Raw genomic sequence first — 22,463 nt, forward strand, 5'->3', positions numbered from 1 at the left:
CTTCGACTTAGAGCATTTGCTACTACATTCTCTTTCCCTATGATGTATGAAATTCCAAAGTCATACTCACTTAAAAATTCGCTCCATCGTCTTTGCCTAGCATTCAAGTCTCTATGGGTAAATATAATACCGTAGACTTTGATGGTGCTTGGAGTAGGGTTCTTCATGAGGCTTTAATTTCCTTGACGTATACGCTATTACGCCTCTATCATGCATTAATACTACACCTAATCCTTGCTTGGATGCATCAGTACACACAGTAAAATCTTTATCCATATTAGGTACTCGTAATATTGGTGCACTGGTCATCAATCTTTTAAGTTCAGAGAATTCTCTATGACATTCCTCAGTCCATTCAAACCTAACACCTTTATGCCAAAGAGTGGTGATAGGCCTTACAATTTTGGAAAATCCTTCTATAAACCTTCGATAGTAGTTCGCTAAACTGTAATGTTCCTAAACAGGAATATAAGTGATATACAAAGCATGCAAACAATCCAGCGACCAGAAAAACGAAATATACATTAAGCACCCATGGAAACACTGGAAATAGAGAACTACTGAAACATTTTATTACTTCTTCAGAAGCAAATACAATAGTAAAATAGAATGGTGCACCTGGGCTTGTCTCAATGGACAAGCATGATAAAACCCAGGTGAGAAAATGTTGAACTGAAGGCTGCTACAACTGTTGCACCAAACTGAACTGCGCTGCCCCAGAAAACTATTATGTCTGCTGACTTCGAAGGGTTGGAATCACTGTTTCCCGTGCTCAAACAATTATGAGATTTCAACTCTTTGCTCCTTGGCCTAAACTCAGAAAAACCCACGAAGGAATTGGCCAAATGTTGACCTCGGAATTTTGGCCCAAATTCCCCTTGCCTCCCCTAGCTGCTAGCTCAATTGGGACCCTTGTTTGACCCCTTAGATCTGCGCAGAAAATTCTATAAGATTAGGAGTGTGATCCTTGCCCAAAACCCAGAAAGGAATTTGGTTGGTTTAGACTTCTTAAATTCGACCCCCTTGGACCCCAACTTCAGCTGTAACTGCAAAACTCGCCCTGCTGGAATCTGCCTGTAAGTCATCCCGGAAATGGACCCAAAGTCCTGGGCTTCTGGCCTATGGCACCTGCTCCTTAGCTCCACAAAATTGTTGGACTGGCCCTCTGCGTTGTTGCCAAGCCCAGTAATTCGAACTGTTGGGATGCTAGCTCTGCTGGCTCCAAAAATCACAAGAAAGGTTGGCCCTTTGCAGCTCTCCCAATCCTCTAACTCTCCCAGCAAATGCATGATCACTGATAGCTCCAAACTCCCCCTGCGTATTCTCTAGCTAGCTAGAAATACGCACTCCCTATTGTGGTTGAATGGTAGTGCTTTAACACACTCCCGAAACTCCTGAACTACTTATGGAACTGCCTCTCTAGGGCGAGCACAGATGGTCCCCCGAAGTAGAGGTTGAATCTCCCACTTGAAAGATTCGTGGCTAAAAAGTCATTCAACTCAGCTAAACAGTAGAGCGAACAGTCAAGTAATTTTGATTGCAATGTGTAAAAATGAATCAATGGACAAGCATGACAAAACCCAGGGGAGAAAATGTTGAACTGAAGGTTGCTACAACTGTTGCACCAAACTGAACTATACTTCCCGAGAAAACTCTTTTGTCTGTTGACATTAAAGGGCTGGAATCACTGTGTCCCGTGCTCAGACAATTATGAGATTTCAGCATCCTTGCTCCTTAGCCTAAACCCAGAAAAACCCACAAAGGAATTGGCCAAATGTTGACCTCGGAAATTTGGCCCAAATTTCCCTTAGCTCCCCTAGCTGCAGGCTCAGTTGGGACCCCTTGTTTGACCCCTTAGATCTTCACAGAAAATTTTATAAAATTAGGGGTGTGATACTTGCCCAAAACCCAGAAAGGAATTTGGCTGGACTTCTGAGCCAAGATTATGGCTCTGATACCACTGTAATGTTCCTAAACAGGAATATAAGTGATATACAAAGCATGCAAACAATCCAACAATCAGAAAAACGAAATATATATTAAGCACCCATGGAAACACTGGAAATAGAGAACTGTTGATCCATTTTAGTACTTCTTTAGGAGCAAATACAATAGTAAAATAGAATGGTGCACCTACACTCATCTCAATGGACAAGCATGACAAAACCCAGGTGAGAAAATGTTGAACTGAAGGCTGCTACGACTGTTGCACCAAACTGAACTGCACAGCCCCAGAAAACTATTATGTCTGCTAACTTCGAAGGGTTGGAATCACTGTTGCTCGTGCTCAGACAATTATGAGATTTCAACTCCTTGCTCCTTGGCCTAAACTCAGAAAAACCCACGAAAGAATTGGCCAAATGTTGACCTTGGAACTTTGGCCCAAATTCCCCTTACCTCCCCTAATTGTTGGCTCTGTTGGGACCCTTGTTTGACCCCTTAAATCTACCCAGAAAATTCTATAAAATTAGGAGTGTGATCCTTGCCCAAAACCCAGAAAAACCCAGAAAGGAATTTGGTTGGTTTAGATTTCTAAAATTCGACCCCCTTGGACCCTACCTTCAGCTGCAACTGCAAAACTCGGCCTGCTGGAATCTGCCTATAAGTCGTCTCGGAAATGGACCCAAAGTGTTGGGCTAACCTCTGCTATCAGTCCCCTGACTTCTCGGATGGGCTTACGACCTATGGCACCTGCCCCTTAGCTCCACAGAATTGATGGACTAGCCCTCTGCGTTGTTCCGAAGCCCAGTAATTCGAACAGCTGGGATCAATGTTGCACGAAGCGCCCACCCCCCCACGGTTCCAAGCCCCGAAGCGCGTCCCGTACGGAAGCGCCTAGGAAGCTTGGCCGAAAGCGCCGCTTCCGAATTTTTTGTCGCTTCCTGGAAATTCGGAAGCATGGTAAGGAAGCGTTGCTTCCGAAGCGCGCTTCGTACGGTGCTTCGGGCATCGGAAGCATGGCGCTTCGGAGGAGGAAGCGTACGCTTCCGAAAAAAGTGTTTAAAAAATCGTTTTTTTCAATTTTTTTTTTTAATTTTAGGTGAGTTTGCTTGTTGGGGGTGGGTCCACCTTGGGTTAGGGTGACGAATGAAGGCAAAAAAAAATATAAATATAGCAGATGCTCCCTCATGGTAATGTTAAATTCTTAAAGTAAAAGTGACATTCTCCTTTATTTTTCATTTTCATCCTTTTACTTAAATTTTTAACATTACTTGAGAGTGGTTCCAGCCTCATTGGACTTCATATGGAGAAAATAGAATTTCATATCCTATTCAAAATTCAGCAGACTTAACAATTTTCAAGAATTCAAGATCAATGGGATTGTGGCATTTCATTAGATTATATCAAGTATGAAGGTATGCAATTAGCATTTAATCAAGAGCACCAAGCCCTATATGTACCCTAGTGTTGGTGGTGTTAATTGTTGGACTCCTTTGTCATGCGGCACGCCCTTAGCAAAAAATTACCTTTCAATCAAGTCAAAATCATCAATCAAGCATGTTAAGCTTTTTCTACCATATTTTAAGTCTTGAATTAGGTAGTTTGATCAAAATTGGGCAATGTTGACTAATATCCCTAGACAATCGAGGTAGAGGCAAAGGCTAGACAAGAGGAGAAGAATCTAGATTCTAGATGGTTGATGCATCTAAATGGTTGATGCTCGAATAATTAATCATTAATGTACAATGGATGTTATATATATCTTGATTTATGCAAAAATAGGCGTGTTTTCATGTTTTCTACAATTAATTTGGTATTTGGGATGTTTGTTTTGAGTATAAATGCAAAAAAATATAAATATATATATAGCAAACGCTTCTGCGGACGCTTCGCTTCCTAGATTTTTGGAAAATGACACTTCTACGTCCCCGCTTCCAAAAAACGCTTCCGCTTCGCCCCCGCTTCGTGCAACATTGGCTGGGATGTTGGCTCTGCTGGCTCTGAAAATCAAAAAAAAGGTTGGCCCTTTGTTGCTCTCCCAATCCTCTAGCTCTCCCACCAAATGCTTGATCACTAATAGCTCCAAACTCCCCCTGCATATTCTCCAGCTAGCCAGAAATACGCACTCCCTATTGTGGCTGAATGGTAGTGTTTTAACCAATGTTTTAAAAGCCGGAACCGGTGACTGGAGCAGTGCACCTAATGAACCGGGTTTCGAACCGGGACTGGTCAGGTCTAAAGGAATCAGTTTAAAAAATACATTAAATAATTAATTTTTAATGAAAAAAACTATTTTTAAGATTTAAAACCATGATTCCAAGCCAATAGAAACAAAATATGCGAGGTTTTCTCATCTATATACCATGTAAAGGTGAATATATCAAAATGGCATCGAGTGCAATACATATCCACAACAAAATACATAATCAATGAGGCTCTAAATGGCCTCTAGAGTCCGAAAACAATGCTCTAAACTATGGGGTCACTGAACTACTACAAGTCTACATATCGCTGATCAACAACATGATCACTCCTCATCATGATCAAACTCATCACCACTACTAGACAAGAGATCATCAACATGAGCTACATAAATAATATGCCTCCGAGTTTGAGGACTCCTAAAACTCCTCTACAAGTTTAGTAGTAGTAACAAAAATAGACATCAAAACTACAAATCACTGATGAACATGGTCACTCATGAAACTCATCATTGATTCAACGGTACTAGAAATACATAAACATCATCAACAAGAGATACATGAACATCATCTAGCTCAAAGTCTTCAAACTTGGATTGCTCAACCTTATAACATGATAGAAATTGAAAAGGTTTAACATGCCTAACCAATGATTTTGGTTTGAGTGAAGGGTTCATCTTCTCAACCTTATAATGTGGTAGAAAAAGATTAGCATGCCTAACCAGTTGTTTTCCTTTGAGCGAAGGGTGCATTCTTGTGAAGGCCATGGTAGAGGAGTTCAACAATCAGTACCACCAACATCAACAAAGTTCAACAATCAATGCCACCACGATCAAGGTTCTTAAAGGGCTTCATGCTCTTGATCAAATTCCAATCTCATACCCTCACGCATCATAGAATCAAATGGAAACATAGCAAACCCACAAACCATGAAATCCTGAAAACCATTAAGTCTGTTGAATTTTGAGTGAAATCTAAAATTCTAGTTTCTCCATATGAAATCCAATGAGGTCGAAACCACTCTCAAACATCTTGAGTCATTTCATGGTAATGTTAAAAATTTAAGTAAAAGATGAAAATGAAAATTAAAGGAAATGTCACTTTTACTTTAAGAATTTAACATTACCATTAATTGCCAACATTGTTAGGGTTGAGATGTGTCAGGAAAATTAGAAAGTAGGCATGTTTTTCTTGGAGGGACTATCTTTGGAGGAAAACAACCCCAAATTTCCCTCAAAACAGCTTCAAAACTCACAAAAATGCATTTTGTGGGGGTTATAATTGCCCTGGCAATAAACCGGCCGGTTCCATCCTAAACCAGCTGGTTAGGACCGGTTCGGGCAAAAAAAAGGCGAAATGAGGAGGTAAACCAGGTTTTTAAGCCGGTTTGACCCGGTGGGCTTGCTAACCGACCAGTTTGACCGATTACCGGTTCAGACTGACCGGTTTTTAAAACACTGGTTGTAACACACTCCCGGAATTCCTGAAATACTTATGGAACTGCCTCTCTAGGGCGAGCACGGATGGCCCCCCAAAGGAGAGGTTGAATCTCCCGCTTGAGATATTCGTGGCTAAACAGTCGGTTAACTCAGCAAAACAGAAGAGCGAATAGTCAAGTAATTTTGAAAGCAAGGTGTAAGAATGAATCCAAAATGAGAGTTGCTTTCTCCGTTTCCTGAGGATTTCAAATCTGTTTGCTGCATGGGGTTTTTCCAGCAAATTTTTTTCAAATTCTTTTAGGGTTTTGCTGCCTTGGGTTCTATTTTTCTCCCTTGCTGTCTAAAATTATCTTCTTTTGTTGCCTCATATGTCGGCCATAGTAGCATTGCCTGCTCCATCTTCCCTCACACAGCTCCATTTCCACAGTTCCTTCCTTGGTGCCATACTAGTCCAACTTTAAACCCGTTGTCCTTGCTCATTCACGCTGCTATAACCTCGTTGTCCATCCTTATCTTCAAGCCTCGATACCATTTCCTTGCTTCAACCTTCGTCTACCCTCAGCCCTCTCCGCGATGCCTGCCCTTCACGCATTCTACTCCATCGTTGCCTTATCCCTCCACGAAATATCCTCAATTTGCCTCGTTCTGCTATCCATCTGCACGATGCCTCCTTACCTGCAGCCTCTCCTTTCCACCTGCTCCTTCCTCCACTGCCGTCGACTTGCACCTGCACAACAGCAATAAACTTTCGACTTTCATTCCATGTATGCGATCTCATTTGTATTTTCATTTAGAGTTGGGGTTAGATTTACATTTACGTTTTCCTTTTTTTTCTTACTTTGTGCATTCATAGGATTGGGTTAGGTGTGATGTATTATAGCTTTATGAATTTTATTTTGTTTTGAATTATTTTGATTTTGTTTTTTTAATTTGATGTTTTTATTTAGTTTGTATATGGTTAGGGTTACTTTACTTTTATTTTCATTGTGAGATATGCGTTTGGTTTAGTTTGGTTTAGTTTTAGGTTAGTAAATAGCTAGGGTGTGTATATTTTTTTTTTAGTTTCATTAAAATTCTAACTTAGGACTTTAACAAATAAAATAAAAAAATTCACCTTTTTTTTATTTAAAAAATCTAAAAACTTTTTAAAAATTAACCTTTTCACATTTTATTTTTCTTTCTTTTATTTATGATTTAAAAAATTCAATAAATCCTAAAAATTTAAAAAGAATCTAAAAAATCCTAAAAATTAAAAATTCTAAAATTTTAAAAAATTTCTAAAAAAAAATTAAAAATGAAATAAATTACGGGGTTTTCGCTTAAACATTAAAATTTTTAATGTGGCCTATGGCCCATTAAAAATTTCGATTTTTTTAACCCATTGATTTGTTTTTTTTAGTTATCGCCTAAGGAATAATTAAGATTTAAATTTGAAGTTCCTTAGTGTTATTAAATGCATATTTTTCTATGGTCAAGATGCAATAAACGTTTAAATCATATTTGGTTGTTGGAGAAAGTTAATTGAATCTAGATTTGGGCAGTTAAATGAAAATCATTTTAGATTTGGAATCTCTTGCATGTTAAAGTTTTGGGTGTTTATATTAATCATTCATGATTGTCATTGTTCGTCACATATTGGAAAAATATTTTGGATGACTTGTTTTCTTACTTGATCTATGGTTAATTCAAATTAAAGGCACTGGTCTATAATTATCTCTAGTTGGTGGTCGTGTCTTGGTTACATTAGTGTTTAATCTATTAATCTGAGCTACTCAAGATTCATTTAAATTCGTTAAATTGTCCATCATTAAAATCTCCTAGAGCCCGTGTTCCACAGGCTTTCTCATCCATTTACCTTAGGAACTACCCCCCTTGACTTACCTAGAAGAGAGCTTAAACGGAGAGATTGGGGATCAGGGTGACAGCCCCCAATCTGAGCGTTGTCGCGGTGCCTAGACATTCTGTGCGACAACATTTTTTGGCGCCGTTGCCGGGGATAGAGTTTTTCTATCCTTGGTTTCCTCGACATCATTTTAATCATCTCATATTTTCTGCCATTCATTAGTCGGTCAAGCGACACAACATTTCCTGGCGTCATTTGATCTTTTCATCGCCCTATCTTTCGTCATCTCATTAATTGTTTCATCTGCACCTTTAGCACCTAGACATTTCGGTTCGTTTCTTGTTTGGGTGGCAACTCCATTTCTTCCATTTATTATTTCTCAGACAAGAAGCCCTCCCTTATATCCGGTTGCTTGTTGCCTTTCAGATCCTAGAGTTAGATTCATGTTCAAGTGGCGATTCTACTAGAAGCTCGCTTCTTGTGGATCTCTTGATTTTCTTGAGCAAGGGTCTCTCTCTATCATCCCTCAGGCAATTCATCATGGATGATTCGTTTACCCCGTGTCATTTTATTGATTTTCACCATGATATTTCGGAAGTGGCCATTCATAAATTGTCTTTGTTCTCGTGTGGTGATTCAGTCGTTGTTAGAAAGAATCTATGCAGCTTTACTCATACAATACTCAGATATTGTAGTTCTCCCCAATATGATCATGAAGATGTCAAAATGCGTCTATTTGCCTCTTCTTTAGAGGGTGATGCTTTGAATTGGTTTAATAATTGTCCTGAAGATTCTTTTGCTTCTTTACAAGACATCGTCAATGCTTTTACAGATAGATATGGTTATCAAGGTAGATCGCCTTATGCCCCTAAAATTATGCAACAGAATGAAAGTGATCTTGTGAAAGATCCCGTTGTCAATGAAAGATTTCAAAACAATTCTCCATATCAGAATGTGCCATCCACTTGTACCGTTGCAAGTCAAATCCATGATAGTGGAAAAGCAGGAACAAGTTGTCAAATCAATGTTGACAATGAAAGGGAAAATGATAAGCAAATTATAGAAGAACTAAAGCAGTTGATTAAAGACATGCAGTTCAGTCAAACGCAGCTGGTAAAAAATATGGAGCTTAATCAAGAGAAATTTGTAACTGATTACGTCAAGGATATGAGAACTTTATACACTCAACTGGAAAAATGTGATGAGGAGATGGAAATCATGAAAATTAAACACTCCGATCACGTAACCACCGTAGTAGAAAAGTGTGCTCAAAATATGGAGGATATGAGGACCGACATGCAGAAGGAAATGGAAACCATGAAAGCTAATCATGGCAGAGAAATTAATTCTATGCAAAGCAAGTTATTAACTATGGATGAAGAAATGACCATCATGAGATTCGATTATAATAATCAGTTGGCTACCATGCAAGCAAATCATAAGAAAGAGATAAACTATATGCAAAACTGTTTCATGGGCATGAAAGCAAAGAATGAAAAAGTAATAAAAGATGTGGAAGCTGGTCAGATATGTCTTCTGAATAAGTTATTGACCATGGAGGAAAACCATGCCAAGGAAGTCAATGCTATGAAGGTTGAACGCTCTAACCAGATGGATGCCATAACAATACAGGTACAGAAATTTCAGCATCAGTCAAAGGATGAAAGAAACAAGGAAACGTCAACAGATCAGAAGCCTCCTTATCTGCTGCAGCAAGCTCCATCTTATTATGAGGAGGTCATTTGTTCCATTGAAAAGTGGTTAATTGAAGGTGACCCGGATAAAATTGAAATTGATAAGAATCAGGTTGACGCTCACATGGTTAATCCACCAGTCATAGAAGATCAAGTTATAACTCATGACACCTGTGAGACTGATCCATCATTCTTGACAGAGCAGATGCAGAATGAAGAGAGACATGTCATGCATATCTTACATACTTCATCTGAAAGTTTTGAAGCAGAATGTTCCACATCATCAGTGATATAACCTGCCACAAAGAAAAAGCACAAGAGAAAGAGAAAGATAGAGCGATTTGATGCATCTAATGGCTGCAAGCAAATTGATTTTTGAATGACAAAAAGTCCTACCGTATGCAAAATTGGATATGGCACATCCGAGAAACAGCCGATAGATTTGCCTGAAAGCACACAAATGCACAGTATGCACTATATTGAACGCATCTGATGCCATGGGGCATCTTTGTATTATATTTCTAACCTTATGCCATGTTATTTCAGTATTTCATTTTGTAGTTAGATTTGCGTTTTTCATGTTGTTAGACTAGTTAATAAAAGAAGAGCTTATATTTTTCCTGTGCTTAATGTTATATGATGATTTTTGGATGGACGCTACTTATGTTTTGTTGTGTGTTGCATGGATGCAGATTCTGGATTCTCACATTCCTCCAGTGCAGCAATGAGTCATCAAGTAGAGCCAGATGTTGACCACTACGTGTCAACGACCCATAGCAGTACACCCCCTTTTTTCGCAAAAGGGATAGTGCTTGATCGATGTGTTCATGCCGTCTAGCTATCATCATCAGTGTGATCATCATTTTATAATGTAAACCCAGTCTACATGTGTATAATGTAAACAATCTCAGCAGATCCGTGTCGTGCATGTAATCACCTAGGTAAACCTACTTTTCCAGTGACGATCTACATTCCGAGAGGTTTTTTGTCTCACCGATCCATTCTCAGATGGTCGGCAGAGTTTTCCTTTAGCCTTACCCCAAAGCCGGAATAGATTTTGTCACTGGGATCTTAGGGGAGTCCTAGTGTTCTAGATCGAGTCTATGTAAAAGTGATTTGGGAATAATCCTAACTATTTGGTTAGGTTATTTTATTGCAAATTGCTTGATCTGCTAGATTATATTTGTGTCACAAAATTGAGTAGTCTGTGAGGGTCTTTTGCAAATGGGTTTTCCCCCTTGAGATGTAAAAAATGTAAAAATCATGATGTAAAGTGTTTTGAGAGTTAGAAAAATAATTTATCCCCTCGTAGGTTAATTAATTCAATTTTCTGGCCAAAATTAATTAAAATCCTAAGCCAGAATGTAATATCCCTTACGAGGGGTATCCCTCAAACACAAGCAAACTCCAACCAAGTGGTATAGTAGCCGGGGAACTCAAAGAGATAAAAATAACAGTAGTGCAACATACAATAATGTATACATGGAATATAAGCAGATACTCGAGAAATGGAGAGAGAAATGCTAAGCCATTTTATTATACTGAGTAATGGAAAGAGTACAAGAGGTGATCAGAAAGATAGCACCTTGACTTGCACAAGCCAAGTGAAGAAGTACACTCAGAATGGTAAGGTAATGGCCTCTCTCTGAACTGCCTCCAACCTGCCGAAGAACTGTTGTGTTGTTGCTACTGCTGGAATCAAGTGAGGATTTGGGGTTGTTCCCCTCCTCAGAAAATGCTGAAACTCTGGAATCAACCTCTGCTCAATAAACCCAGAAAAGTCCAGAAAGCTTTTCTAAAATCGCTGACCCCCGAAAATCACCCCCTTGAGGATCTATGCTATCCCTTAAGGCTCTGCGTTGCCCCTGAAGAGAATCCTCCAAAACTCTACCTGAGACTCTGCCAAAATCCTCCAATATGCAAGGGTTGATCCCTTGCTCAATCTCCAAGCTTAAATCCTCCACATAACCTCAGTTCGGAGCTCCTACCAAAAGAGACTGCGTCCTCCCCTCTCAAGACTGCGCAAGCATCAAAATGCCTAGATCCTCCTAAACTCCAGAGATCGCTCCTCCTGCAAAATACTGATGAAACTACCTTGCCCGAGCAGGCACTCGAAGTCCCCCGAGGCTAAGGACGAGGTCTCCGAACGGAGCCACTCAATGCACTAAACAGTGTTGCAGACAGGCTAAACAACCAGCGTGCTCTAAGTCGAAGTGACTAGCTCAAATGCAACATAATCGAATGCCCAAAATAAGGAGCCTCCTCTCTCCTTTATAGCATTGGCCTCGCTCAAAACCCTAAGGACCACCTCCTCCAACATAGCCTCTCTCTTGCCACTTGCTCCTTCTCCATCTACGCAGTCCCTCCAAGTGTCTACGTGGGCCCCTTCTCTACGTGGTCCTTTGGCCCCCTTGGCTCCCCTTTTAAGTTACAACGTTGTGCTACTAGGGAGTGACTTTACTCAAAAAGTGAGTTATGTCCCCTTTTCCTCACCTTTTTATTTATAAATAACTATAGAAGGCAAAATTGAGCAAAATCGAATATTCCAATTAGCCATGGCTAATTAGGAATATTACAGTCTCCCCCGGCAAAATGTTGCTTGTCCTCAAGCAACTAAAGTGATGGACGCTGCAAAATTTTCTCACTCTCCAAAGTGGCATCCTCATTCGGTAAATTCTTCCATCTCACCAAGAATTCCCGGACCATCCTGCTCCGCAGCTGCCTCTCCCTGGTATCAATAATAGCCTCTGGCTGCAACACCAAATGCCCCTCATCATCCGTGGGTGGTAGCTCATCTGTCATTGCCACCTGCTGCCCCAATGCCTTCTTCAGGCATGATACATGAAAAACGTTATGAATCTTGTTGCCTTGGGGCAACTCCAACTCATACGCAACCTGTCCAATCCTACGTATCACCCTGTATGGCCCATAAAAGCGGGCTTAAGCTTCTCAGCTCCCTTCTGCTTCAGTGACGACTGTCGGTATGGCTGTAATCGTAGGTAGACCAAGTCCCCTACCTCAAACTGTCTCTTCACCCGACCCCTATCAGCATACAGCTTTTTTTGGTTCTGCATTGTAGCCATATTATCCTTGAGAGCTCGGAGAATATCCTAACTCTCTTGGATCCAAATCTGGGCTCTCAAAGCCTTGCTAGCACCAAACATCACGTCAGCAAGATAAAGGATGATATCCATACAAAGCATAGAATGGTGACATAACAATGGACATGTGATGTGTAGTGTTGTAGCAGTACTCCCCTAGATGCAGCCACTTCAGCCATGCTCGCTGCTGCCCACTGACATAGTTACACAAGTAGCCCTCTAGCCACTTGTTAACTATCTCTGTCTACCCGTCTGTCTGTGGGTGATCACTGGTACTCGATGTCAACTCCATCCCCACCAACCCCAACCAGAAAAGCTCCTGCCAAAACCGGCCCATGAAACAGCTATCCCTGTCACTGATGATGGTCTTAGGAAGACTATGTAGCCTGAAGACCTCTCTGAAGAACAACTCGGCCACCTGCGCTGCTATGTAGTGTGCGGGTATGGCAAAAAAATGTGTGTACTTTGTCAGTCGATCAACGACGACAAAGATACAATCCTTGCCCTGCACCATGGGCAACCCTGTGATGAAGTCCATCGAAATACTCTCCCATTTCCCCTCCGGAATGGGAAGAGGCTGCAATAATCCTGCGGGATGGCTCATCTCCCCCTTGTTCCTCTGGCAAATATCGCACTTCTGGATATGCTGGAGTACGTCCTCCTTGAGGCCCTTCCATGAGAACCTTTCTCTAATGGCCCTGTAGGTTTTGGTAAACCCCTGATGGTCGGCCAATGGTGAATCATGTGATGCCTGAAGTATCTTCTTCTTGAGCTGATATCCCTCAGTCAAGAAGATCTGGTCCCTATAGTAGATGATCTCATCGACTACCCTGTACATGTCATCCGCCACCTGCTCATCCAGAACCTCACATGCAAATCTGTCCTTGGAATACTCTACTAAGAGTCGAGCCCTCTAGTCTGTGTCCAAGCTCATAAGAGACAACGTGGCTGGTCTACGTGAAAGGGCATCTGCTACCACGTTGTTCTTACCCTTGACATACTCAATGTCAAAGTCATACGCTTGGATCTTACTGATCCACTTCAGCTGCCTCTCCTGTAGCTGTTTCTGCTCCAAAAAGAACCTGAGGCTGTTGTGATCAATGCTCTCCCTGAACCTGTTACCCACTAAATACTGCCGAAATTTGGCGAATGCATGCATAATGGCCAGCATCTCCTTGTCATATATAGGATACAACCTCTCATGTGGAAGGAGCTTCCGGCTCTCAAAGGCTATAGGGTGACCTCCCTGCATCAACACTGCGTCGATCCCCTCTCCCGACGCATCACACTCCAAAACAAATGGCTGCGAAAAATCTAGCAATGCAAGCACTGGGCAGCTGCTCATAACCTCCTTGACCCTGTTAAAGGCTCACTGCGCTGTATCCGGCCAACTGAATGCCCCCTTCCTCGTCAGATCTGTCAGGGGTGCAGCAAGTTGTGAGAAACTCTTGACGAACTTCCGGTAGTAAGTACAAATGCCAATGAATCCCCGAAGTTCTGTCACGTTCCTCGGCTCCGGCCAATCTCTGATGGCCCTGATCTTCTCCTCATGGACTCTCACTCCGTCCACCCCTATGATGTGTCCCAAGTACAACATCTTCGTCAACCCAAACTCACACTTGGAGAGCTTGGCATAGAACTGTTGCTCCTCCAAGATGCGCAACACTGTCTCAATGTGCTGGAGATGCTCCTCCCAAGTCCTGCTGTAAATGAGAATATCATCAAAGAACACCAACACAAACTTCCTTAAGTGACTGCGGAAGATGTGATTCATGCAGGACTGGAATGTAGCTGGGGCGTTGGTTAGAACAAAGGGCATCACCAAAAACTCAAAGTGCCCATAGTGACACCTGAAGGCGGTCTTGGGAATGTCTTGCTCCCTCACGCAAATCTGATGGTACCCAGATCTCAAATCAATCTTTGAGAAGAACCGTGCTCCTCTCAACTCATCCATCAACTCATCGATCCTGGGTATGGGGTACCTGTTCTTCAGGGTCTTCTTGTTCAGGGCCCTCTAGTCACTACACATCCTCAATGTGCCATCCTTCTTCTTCACCAACACCACGGAAGAAGCAAAAGGACTCGTGCTCGGCCGAATGTGCCCAAGAGCCAGCAACTCCTAAATGGCCCGCTCAATCTCATCCTGATAGGCCTTGGGATGCCTATAGGGGGTAGTAATCACTGCCTGTATGCCCTGCTCAAGCTCAATGGTGTGCTCAAACCTCTGGTCCGATGGTTGTCCTGGCAGAATCTCCCCAAACACTGCGGCATACTGGTCAAGGATGGACTGTATCTCTGGGTGCACCGTCTGCCTTGTAGTCCCTGCCTCTGATGCACGCAGCTCCACGGCCCACTCTACGTCTCCCTTCCGAAAGACTGCCTCCATCCGATGAGCCGAAACAGTCTGAGGCAGATATGTGTGTTGTCCCCATATCTTCTCATGCCTCCCTGTCTTCTCATCATCCCACTCCATCTCTAGGGCCTTCCAATCCGGCGTGACCTTCCCTAGAGTGATAAGCCACTGAACACCCAGTATCATGTTGGTGTCCAGAATATTGACCACGAAAAAGTGGTCAGTCAGTGTGTAGGTGCCCATCGTCACTGATAACTCTAGGACATAACGAGCACACACCACGGTCTGATCTCTTGGGACCAAAACTGAAAATCCATCGACGCTCTCTGTCTGTATACCTCTCCGCTCAACCATCTCTGCATCGATGAAGTTGTGTGTTGCCCCACTGTCAACCAAAACTGATACTCGTTGGCCACGTACTGTCCCCCATACGCGCAGCCTCAAATACCTGGGAACTCCTCGCAATGCTGCAAGGGCCCCTCCGGTAGGTGCAAAAGTTGCACCACCTGCTGCTAGTGGTGGAGGTGGCAAATGATCCTACACGGCATGACTATCTCCTGCCTCCACATCATCCTCCTCATCTTCTTCTTCACTGCTCTCGGAGAAGACCTCAATAAAATGTGCTTTGCCAGCAGCACATCTATGTCCCAGTGCCCATGGCTCCTGACAGGTAAAGCACAACCGCTTCTTTTTCAGCTCCCTCCTAGCATCATCATCAATCTGTGCTCGTCCTGGATTCCCCTTTGGAGGCGGAATGCTCACATCCTTCCTCTTAGGCTGGAAAGCCCGTCTCTGGGGGTAAGGTGTCCGAGTCCTGGGTAAGGCATCCTGTAAGTCCCGAGTCCTGCTAATAGCATCCTGAAGTGTGGCTGGTCTAGTGGATCTGACTAGACCCCGAAGTGGCTCTGCTAACCCCTCAACAAACATGTAGATCCTCTGTGCCACGAATAGATCTAGCACTATCACTGAAACCCTCAAGAAGTCTGCAATGTAGGTCTCTGGGTTCCCGGTCTGTTTGAGCCTCGTCAGCTTAACAAAGTGTTGTTCCGGATCCCTCCGATCAAACCTCTCTATTAGTCTCCTGGTGAATTCGGCATATGTCGTCACTGTGGAGTGTCTGAGTGTAACCAACCCATGGAACCACCAGTCCAGGGCCTCACCATCCAAATGTAATGTCGCCACCTTGATGGCCTCTGTCTCCGACATCTGGTTAAGCTGGAAATAGATGTCCAGCTTCTCCACCCAAGACTTTGCCGAACTGTTTGATGAGCCATCAAACGTAGGCAAGTGGAATCTACTAGCTGTGCGGTGGGTGTCTCCATCATGATAATGTCGGTACCCTCTGTGATGGTCGCAGGGTCTACTATCCCGCTGGAGCTGAACAAAGTCTCTGAATGAAAAAGCATCCCTGAACTCCTGCCCATAGGCCTGGTACTCTGCAAAATAATCGCCCATATGACCGGGCTCTGCCTCCTGCTGGGCTCCGGCCCTCGTGTCTGCTCCTAGGAAAGTGGGCATGGTAAAGCGTGTAGGGGTATGTGAGGCCATCTGCTGAGTAGTATCACGTTGAGTGGCACCCTGCTCTGGCAAATGGTGGGACGTACCCGATCCCTCACCAACCTGGAGAACCCGTGGGTTCTCATGCTGTCTAGCCTCCACCGCCATGAATCTCTGCCCCATCACCTCGATCTGTCTCGACAAATCCTGCACTGATTTGAGGAGCATGTCCGCAAATCTCTTCCCGTCCTCATCTGCCATCGGATCCTCCTGCTCTGCGTCCACCACAGGCTCCTCCTGTTCTGTGTTCACCACAGGCTCCTCCTGTTCTGTGTCCACCACCCGAACACAGTCTCCCTCTCCATAGGTGTTCTCCAACCTATGCTCAATATCCCTGTATCTCCTACCTCTATAACAGATGTAGGGCTTCTCCCTCGGTGTCATAGACTGCTAGCTCCACAGGCTGAGCCAGATCTATGCTCTGATACCACTATAATATCCCTTATCAGGGGTATCCCTCAAACACAAGCAAACTCCAACCAAGTGGTATAGTAGCCGGGGAACTCAAAGAGATAAAAGTAACAGTAGTGCGACATACAATAATGTATACATGGAATATAAGCAGATACTCGAGAAATGCAGAGAGAAATGCTAAGCCATTTTATTATACTGAGTAATGGAAAGAGTACAAGAGGTGATCAGAAAGATAGCACCTCGACTTGCACAAAGCAAGTGAAGAAATACACTCAGAATGGTAAGGTAATGGCCTCTCTCTGAACTGCATCCAAGCTGCCGGAGAACTGCTATGTTGTTGCTACTGCTGGAATCAAGTGAGGATTTGGGGTTGTTCCCCTCCTCAGAAAATGTCGAAACTCTGGAATCAACATTTGCTCAATAAACCCAGAAAAGCCCAAAAAGCTTTTCTAAAATAGCTGACCCCCGAAAATCACCCCCTTGAGGATCTATGCTATCCCTCAAGGCTCTGCGCTGCCCCTGAAGAGAATCCTCCAAAACTCTACTCGAGACTCTGCCAAAATCCTCCAATATGCAAGGGTTGATCCCTTGCTCAATCTCCAAGCTCAAATCCTCCACATAACCTCAATCCGGAGCTCCTACCAAAAGAGACTGCGTCCTCCCCTCTCAAGACTGCGCAGTCATCAAAATGCCCAGTTCCTCCTCAACTCCAGAGATCGCTCCTCCTGCAAAATACTGATGAAACTATCTTGCCCGAGCAGGCACTCGAAGTCCCCCGGGGCTAAGGGCGAGATCTCCAAACGGAGACACTCAATGCACTAAACGGTGTCGCGGACAGGCTAAACAGCCAGCATGCTCTAAGTCGAAGTGACTAGCTCAAATGCAACATAATCGAATGCCCAAAATGAGGAGGCTCCTCTCTCCTTTATAGCGTTGGCCTCTCTCAAACCCCTAAGGCCTACCTCCTCCAACGTAGCCTCTGTCTCGCCACGTGCTTCTTCTCCATCTGCACAGTCCTTCCAAGTGTCTACGTGGGCCCCTTCTCTACGTAGTGAGTTATGTCTCCCTTTCCTCACCTTTTTATTTATAAATAACTATAGAAGGCAAAATTGAGCAAAATCGAATATTCCAATTAGCCATGGCTAATTAAGAATATTAAACAAAAATTTGATTAATTCTAGGTCCTAGGTAAATTTAAATTCTCCAAAGGCAAAATTCGTTGGTCCTTAAAAAATTAAAGTTTAAAAGGTCCAGGGGCTAAGGTAAATTAATTATTTTGCTAAATTTTAAGCCTTTGGTCCCTAGGGTTAAGTAAAAGTCAAAATTTTGAGTGAATTTATTCAAAATTTTAATTTTTGAATTAATTAAAATGCATTTAATTGAAAAATTCGAATTTCCTCAATAATTTAAAATTTCAACAGATGAGATTAAAAGAAATTTTAATCCTCTAATGTTCGAGATTTCTTTGACGAGGATCACTCGAACTAGCCATTGGAGGATTTATCTTTAGATAGGAGGTCATTTGTCAGTGAGTTCCATTCGATCTCTGGATCGTGTACTAAGCGAAAAGCTTTCTTGTAATCTTTTTATGAGCAATAAAGAAAGACTTTGGGGTTAAATTTCGTCGGTGTTACTCTTCATGGAAATGTTGTAAGATGTATTGTTTTCATGCATAATTTCTTTTTAGCCATTGATGATAGCTTTCTAAAGAGCGATTTGAGTACAGGTATCTTACTCAGTGACTGGGGTTTGAATGATAATTTAAGTTTTGAATATAATAGCAAGTATCTCTATTTATCTTAATTTTATTATCGTTTTCTCGCTCTATGTTGATGGTTAAATTGAGTTTTGCAGGAAAGTCTTGATTATTTTTTAGATCGGGCATTCGGGGAAGTTCTCGGTTGAACTAGCCAACTCCTGATCCGTGTTTACTGAAGAGCCCAGCTTAAATTTGATCCCGGGCTTATCTTAAGATAAAAAAAAATTGGTGATGCATGAAGAGTTTTGAGCTCAGTACCTCCTTTAAAATTCAAAAAATTCAAGTGTTATGTGCTAAATTGATAAATCTGGCTTTTAAGAGCCTTAGATTATCAAATCTGGGAGCGGAGTTGGACTCGCACTCGCCAGATCTGATAGATCTGCTGTCCCTGTGCATAGATCTGTAATTTTTTAATTTCTCTGACTAGGGTTTCATTTATTTTTCTAGGTGTTTGTGTTTTTAGGAACAAGTTACAGATCTGAAAGTGAAGTTTGATTTTGAAGGCAAATCTAGGCCCTGGAGGGTAAGATTTTGCCTCAAAACCAGCTTTGGCAAGGGCATTATTTTTGCAGTCCAAGGGTTTTCAAATTTTTTTTAAATCTGGAAATTTAACTTTGCAGGGGTTTCATTGATAAATCTGGAGCATAAGTGTGAGATTCGTTTTTCTAGGTTGATCTTAAGTTTGGGCTATAGTTTCTCCGTTTCTTGAGGATTTCAGATCTGTTTGTTGCCTAGGGTTTTTCCAGCAAATTTATTTTCAACTTTTTTTAGGATTTTGCTGCCTTGGGTTTTATTTTTCTCCCTTGTTGTCCGAAATTATCTTCTTCTGTTGCCTCATACGCCGGCCATAGTAGCGCTTCCTGCTCCATCTTCCCTCACGTGCTCCATTTTCGTAGTTCATTCCTTACTGCCATATCAGTCCAACTTTAAACCCGTCGACCCTGCTCATTCACGCTGCTATAACGCTCGTTGTTCATCCTTATCTTCAGGCCTCGATACCCTTTCCTTGCTTCAACCTCCGTCTACCCCCAACCCTCTCCGCGTTGCCTACCCTTCACGCATTTTGCTCCATCATTGCCTTATCCCTCCACGAAATACCCTCAAGCTGCCTCGTTCTGCCATCCATCTGCACACTGCCTCCTTACCTGCAGCCTCTCCTTTCCACCTGCTCCTTCCTCTGTTGTCGTCGACTTGCACCTGCACAACAGCAATAAACTTTCGACTTTCATTTCATGTATACGATCTCATTTTTATTTAGTGTTGGGGTTAGATTTACATTTACGTTTTCCTTTTTTTTCTTACTTTGTGCATTCATAGGGTTGGGTTAGGTGTGATGTATTATAGCTTTATGAATTTTATTTTGTTTTGAATTATTTTGATTTTGTTTTTTTTATTTGATCTTTTTATTTAGTTTGTATATGGTTAGGGTTACTTTACTTTTATTTTCATTGTGAGATATGTGTTTGGTTTAGTTTTAGGTTAGTAAATAGCTAGGGTGTGTATATTTTTTTTTAATTTCATTAAAATTTTAACTTAGGACTTTAACAAATAGAAAAAAAAGTTCACCTTTTTTTTATTTAAAAAATCTGAAAACTTTTAAAAAATTAACCTTTTCACATTTTATTTTTCTTTCTTTTATTTCTGATTTAAAAAATTCAATAAATCCTAAAAATTTAAAAAGAATCTAAAAAATCCTAAAAATTAGCAAAAAAAAAAAAAAAATTCTAAATTTTTAAAAAATTTCTTAAAAAAAATTAAAAATGAAATAAATTACGGGGTTTTCGCTTAAACATTAAAATCTTTAATGTGGCCTATGGCCCATTAAAAATTTCGATTTTTTTAACCCGTTGATTTGTTTTTTTTAGTTATCGCCTAAGGAATATTAAGATTTAAATTTGAAGTTCCTTAGTGTTATTAAATGCATATTTTTCTATGGTCAAGGTGCAATAAACGTTTTAAATCATATTTCGCTGTTGGAAAAAGTTAATTGAACTAGATCTGGGCAGTTAAATGAAAATCATTTTAGATTTGGAATCTCTTGCATGTTAAAGTTTTGGGTGTTTATATTAATCATTCATGATTGTCACTGTTCGTCACATATTGGAAAAATATTTTGGATGACTTGTTTTCTTACTTGATCTATGGTTAATTCAAATTAAAGGCACTGGTCTATAATTATCTCTAGTTGGTGGTCGTGTCTTGGTTACATTAGTGTTTAATTTATTAATCTGAGTTAGTCAAGATTCATTTAAATTCGTTAAGTTGTCCATCATTAAAATCTCCGAGAGCCCGCGTTCCACAGGCTTTCTCATCCATTTACCTTAGGGACGACCCCCCTTGACTTGCCTAAGAGAGAGTCTAAACGGAGTGAGTAAGGATCAAGAGTAACAGTCCTTACTCTGAGCGTTGTCGCGGTGCTTAGACACTTTGTGCGACAACAGGTAGATTAAAAGAAGACATTAAACATGAGCTTTTCCTAAAACAACCAGAAAAGGGTATGGAAGCTGTGCAATTTTCTTGTCATATTAAAGCCAAGAATAATGTTATACACAAGTTTGCCCTAGGAGCATACACAGGAAGCAAAGATCGTTTTGGGTTTCATAAGATAACCCTACCTCAATCTACTAGAACATCACAAGGAAATGCAGGAAAGAAGAGAAAAAGGACTATGCTTTGGTTGTAACAACAAATGGTCAAAGGGCATAAATGTCAAGAAACAAAATTGTTCACCTTGTAAAATAATGATGAAGAGGAAATGGAGGTATCTACACAAAGAAGTGAGGAAGAACTTGTCAAATTAGAGGAGCAGAAAATAAAAACAAACATTGTGCACAACATTTATTCAAACAGGGGTGAACTATATGTTCATGCACTGGCATATTTGGTAGCACCTCAGACCCCAAATCTTGTTGGTTACATTAAGAAGCAAAAGGTCATGATGTTTATTGACTCAGGTAGTACCCATAACTTTATTGATAAAAGATTGGCAGAGTGCCTCGATTGTTTTGTATATCCAGTGACCAATTTTCAAGTTCTAGTTGCCAATGGAGAGAGTATTGATTGTATAGGAAAATGTCACAACATTAAATGAGTATGGGAGAATATAAATTGGAAAGCTCAATGTATGCCATTATGTGTAAATACTGTTCTAGAAATTCAATTGTTGAGAACATTGGGTACAATTTAACAAATTATTCATGAGATTTGAATTAAAAGGAGTTCAATATAAGCTCAAAGGGTTGAAATATGGACCTCGGCAAACTATCAGTTATCATAGAATGGAAAAGCTCCTAAAAAAGGGTAGCAATAGAAATGTAGTTAAACTGTATTCTATGGAAGTTAAGCTAGAAGATGAAAGTAATCCCGAAGAATTAAAAGGCACCTTGGAAAGGAACTATAGGGTCTTCAAAGAAATTCCCAAAGGTCTGTTTTCATATAGAGATCATGAACATCAAATTGAACTAATACCTGGAAGCACTCCTAATTCCATTTTTGTGGTCATCATGAACTTCACAAAATATGCACATTTCTGTGGAATTCAAAGCAGATACACAACAAGCCAAGTAGCAAAAGTGTGCATAAAGTGGCAAAAGTATGCATGACGATCTTGAACTTTAGTTCTTGTAATCTGAGTCTTCAAACATCAAGACAATTCAGAAATATGGTTTTGGGATTGAAGAAAGATGAAGAAAAGCCCAAACATATTCAATATTATTTATTCCATTAACAAGTTGTAGAGAACTGCAGCCTGAAAATCCAAAGTATTGATTAAATAATACCTTCTCTATCGTGCCATAGATAGACCCATCCAGCCCACAGACGTTTAATTGCTCCTGCCTGAAAGAAATGAGAAAAATTGTCCAAAAATAATGAAGGATTAACTTACAATAGGAACAGCTACAATCTCTTTTAACCTATTTTAAAAAAAAGGAAGACAAACAAAATATAAAGGATCAAATAAACCAACAAGACGATTCCTATGTTTAATCTTCTTCACTCTACTTATTGGCCTGGAATCCATGAAATGTGCAATTTCAAGAATGATGGCAGTTTGTAAATAATAGAGGACTGGTGAAAAAGAATTCTAAACCATATAACAGAAAGCATATCCATTATTAATTGGCTCTAACTGCCATTGAAAAATAGTAAAAACTGTCAGTG

At 41.1% G+C, this 22,463-nt stretch overlaps 1 protein-coding gene across 3 annotated transcripts in view; it reads right to left on the minus strand.

The window, feature by feature from the left end:
- LOC149168547 (uncharacterized) overlaps positions 1-22,463 on the minus strand; it is a 560,609-nt gene that overhangs the window by 413,069 nt on the left and 125,077 nt on the right. For all 3 annotated transcript variants that reach the window (XM_089428302.1, XM_089428301.1, XM_089428303.1), the window contains one exon: positions 22,082-22,139. In XM_089428302.1, the coding sequence (XP_089284428.1) occupies positions 22,082-22,139 (58 nt within the window). The remainder of the gene's footprint in view (positions 1-22,081; positions 22,140-22,463) is intronic.

This window comes from Pinus tabuliformis, chromosome 4_2 (assembly GCF_031772625.1).
Source record: "Pinus tabuliformis cultivar Carrire ecotype Pingquan chromosome 4_2, CPIR1, whole genome shotgun sequence".
Classification (NCBI taxonomy): domain Eukaryota; kingdom Viridiplantae; phylum Streptophyta; class Pinopsida; order Pinales; family Pinaceae; genus Pinus; species Pinus tabuliformis.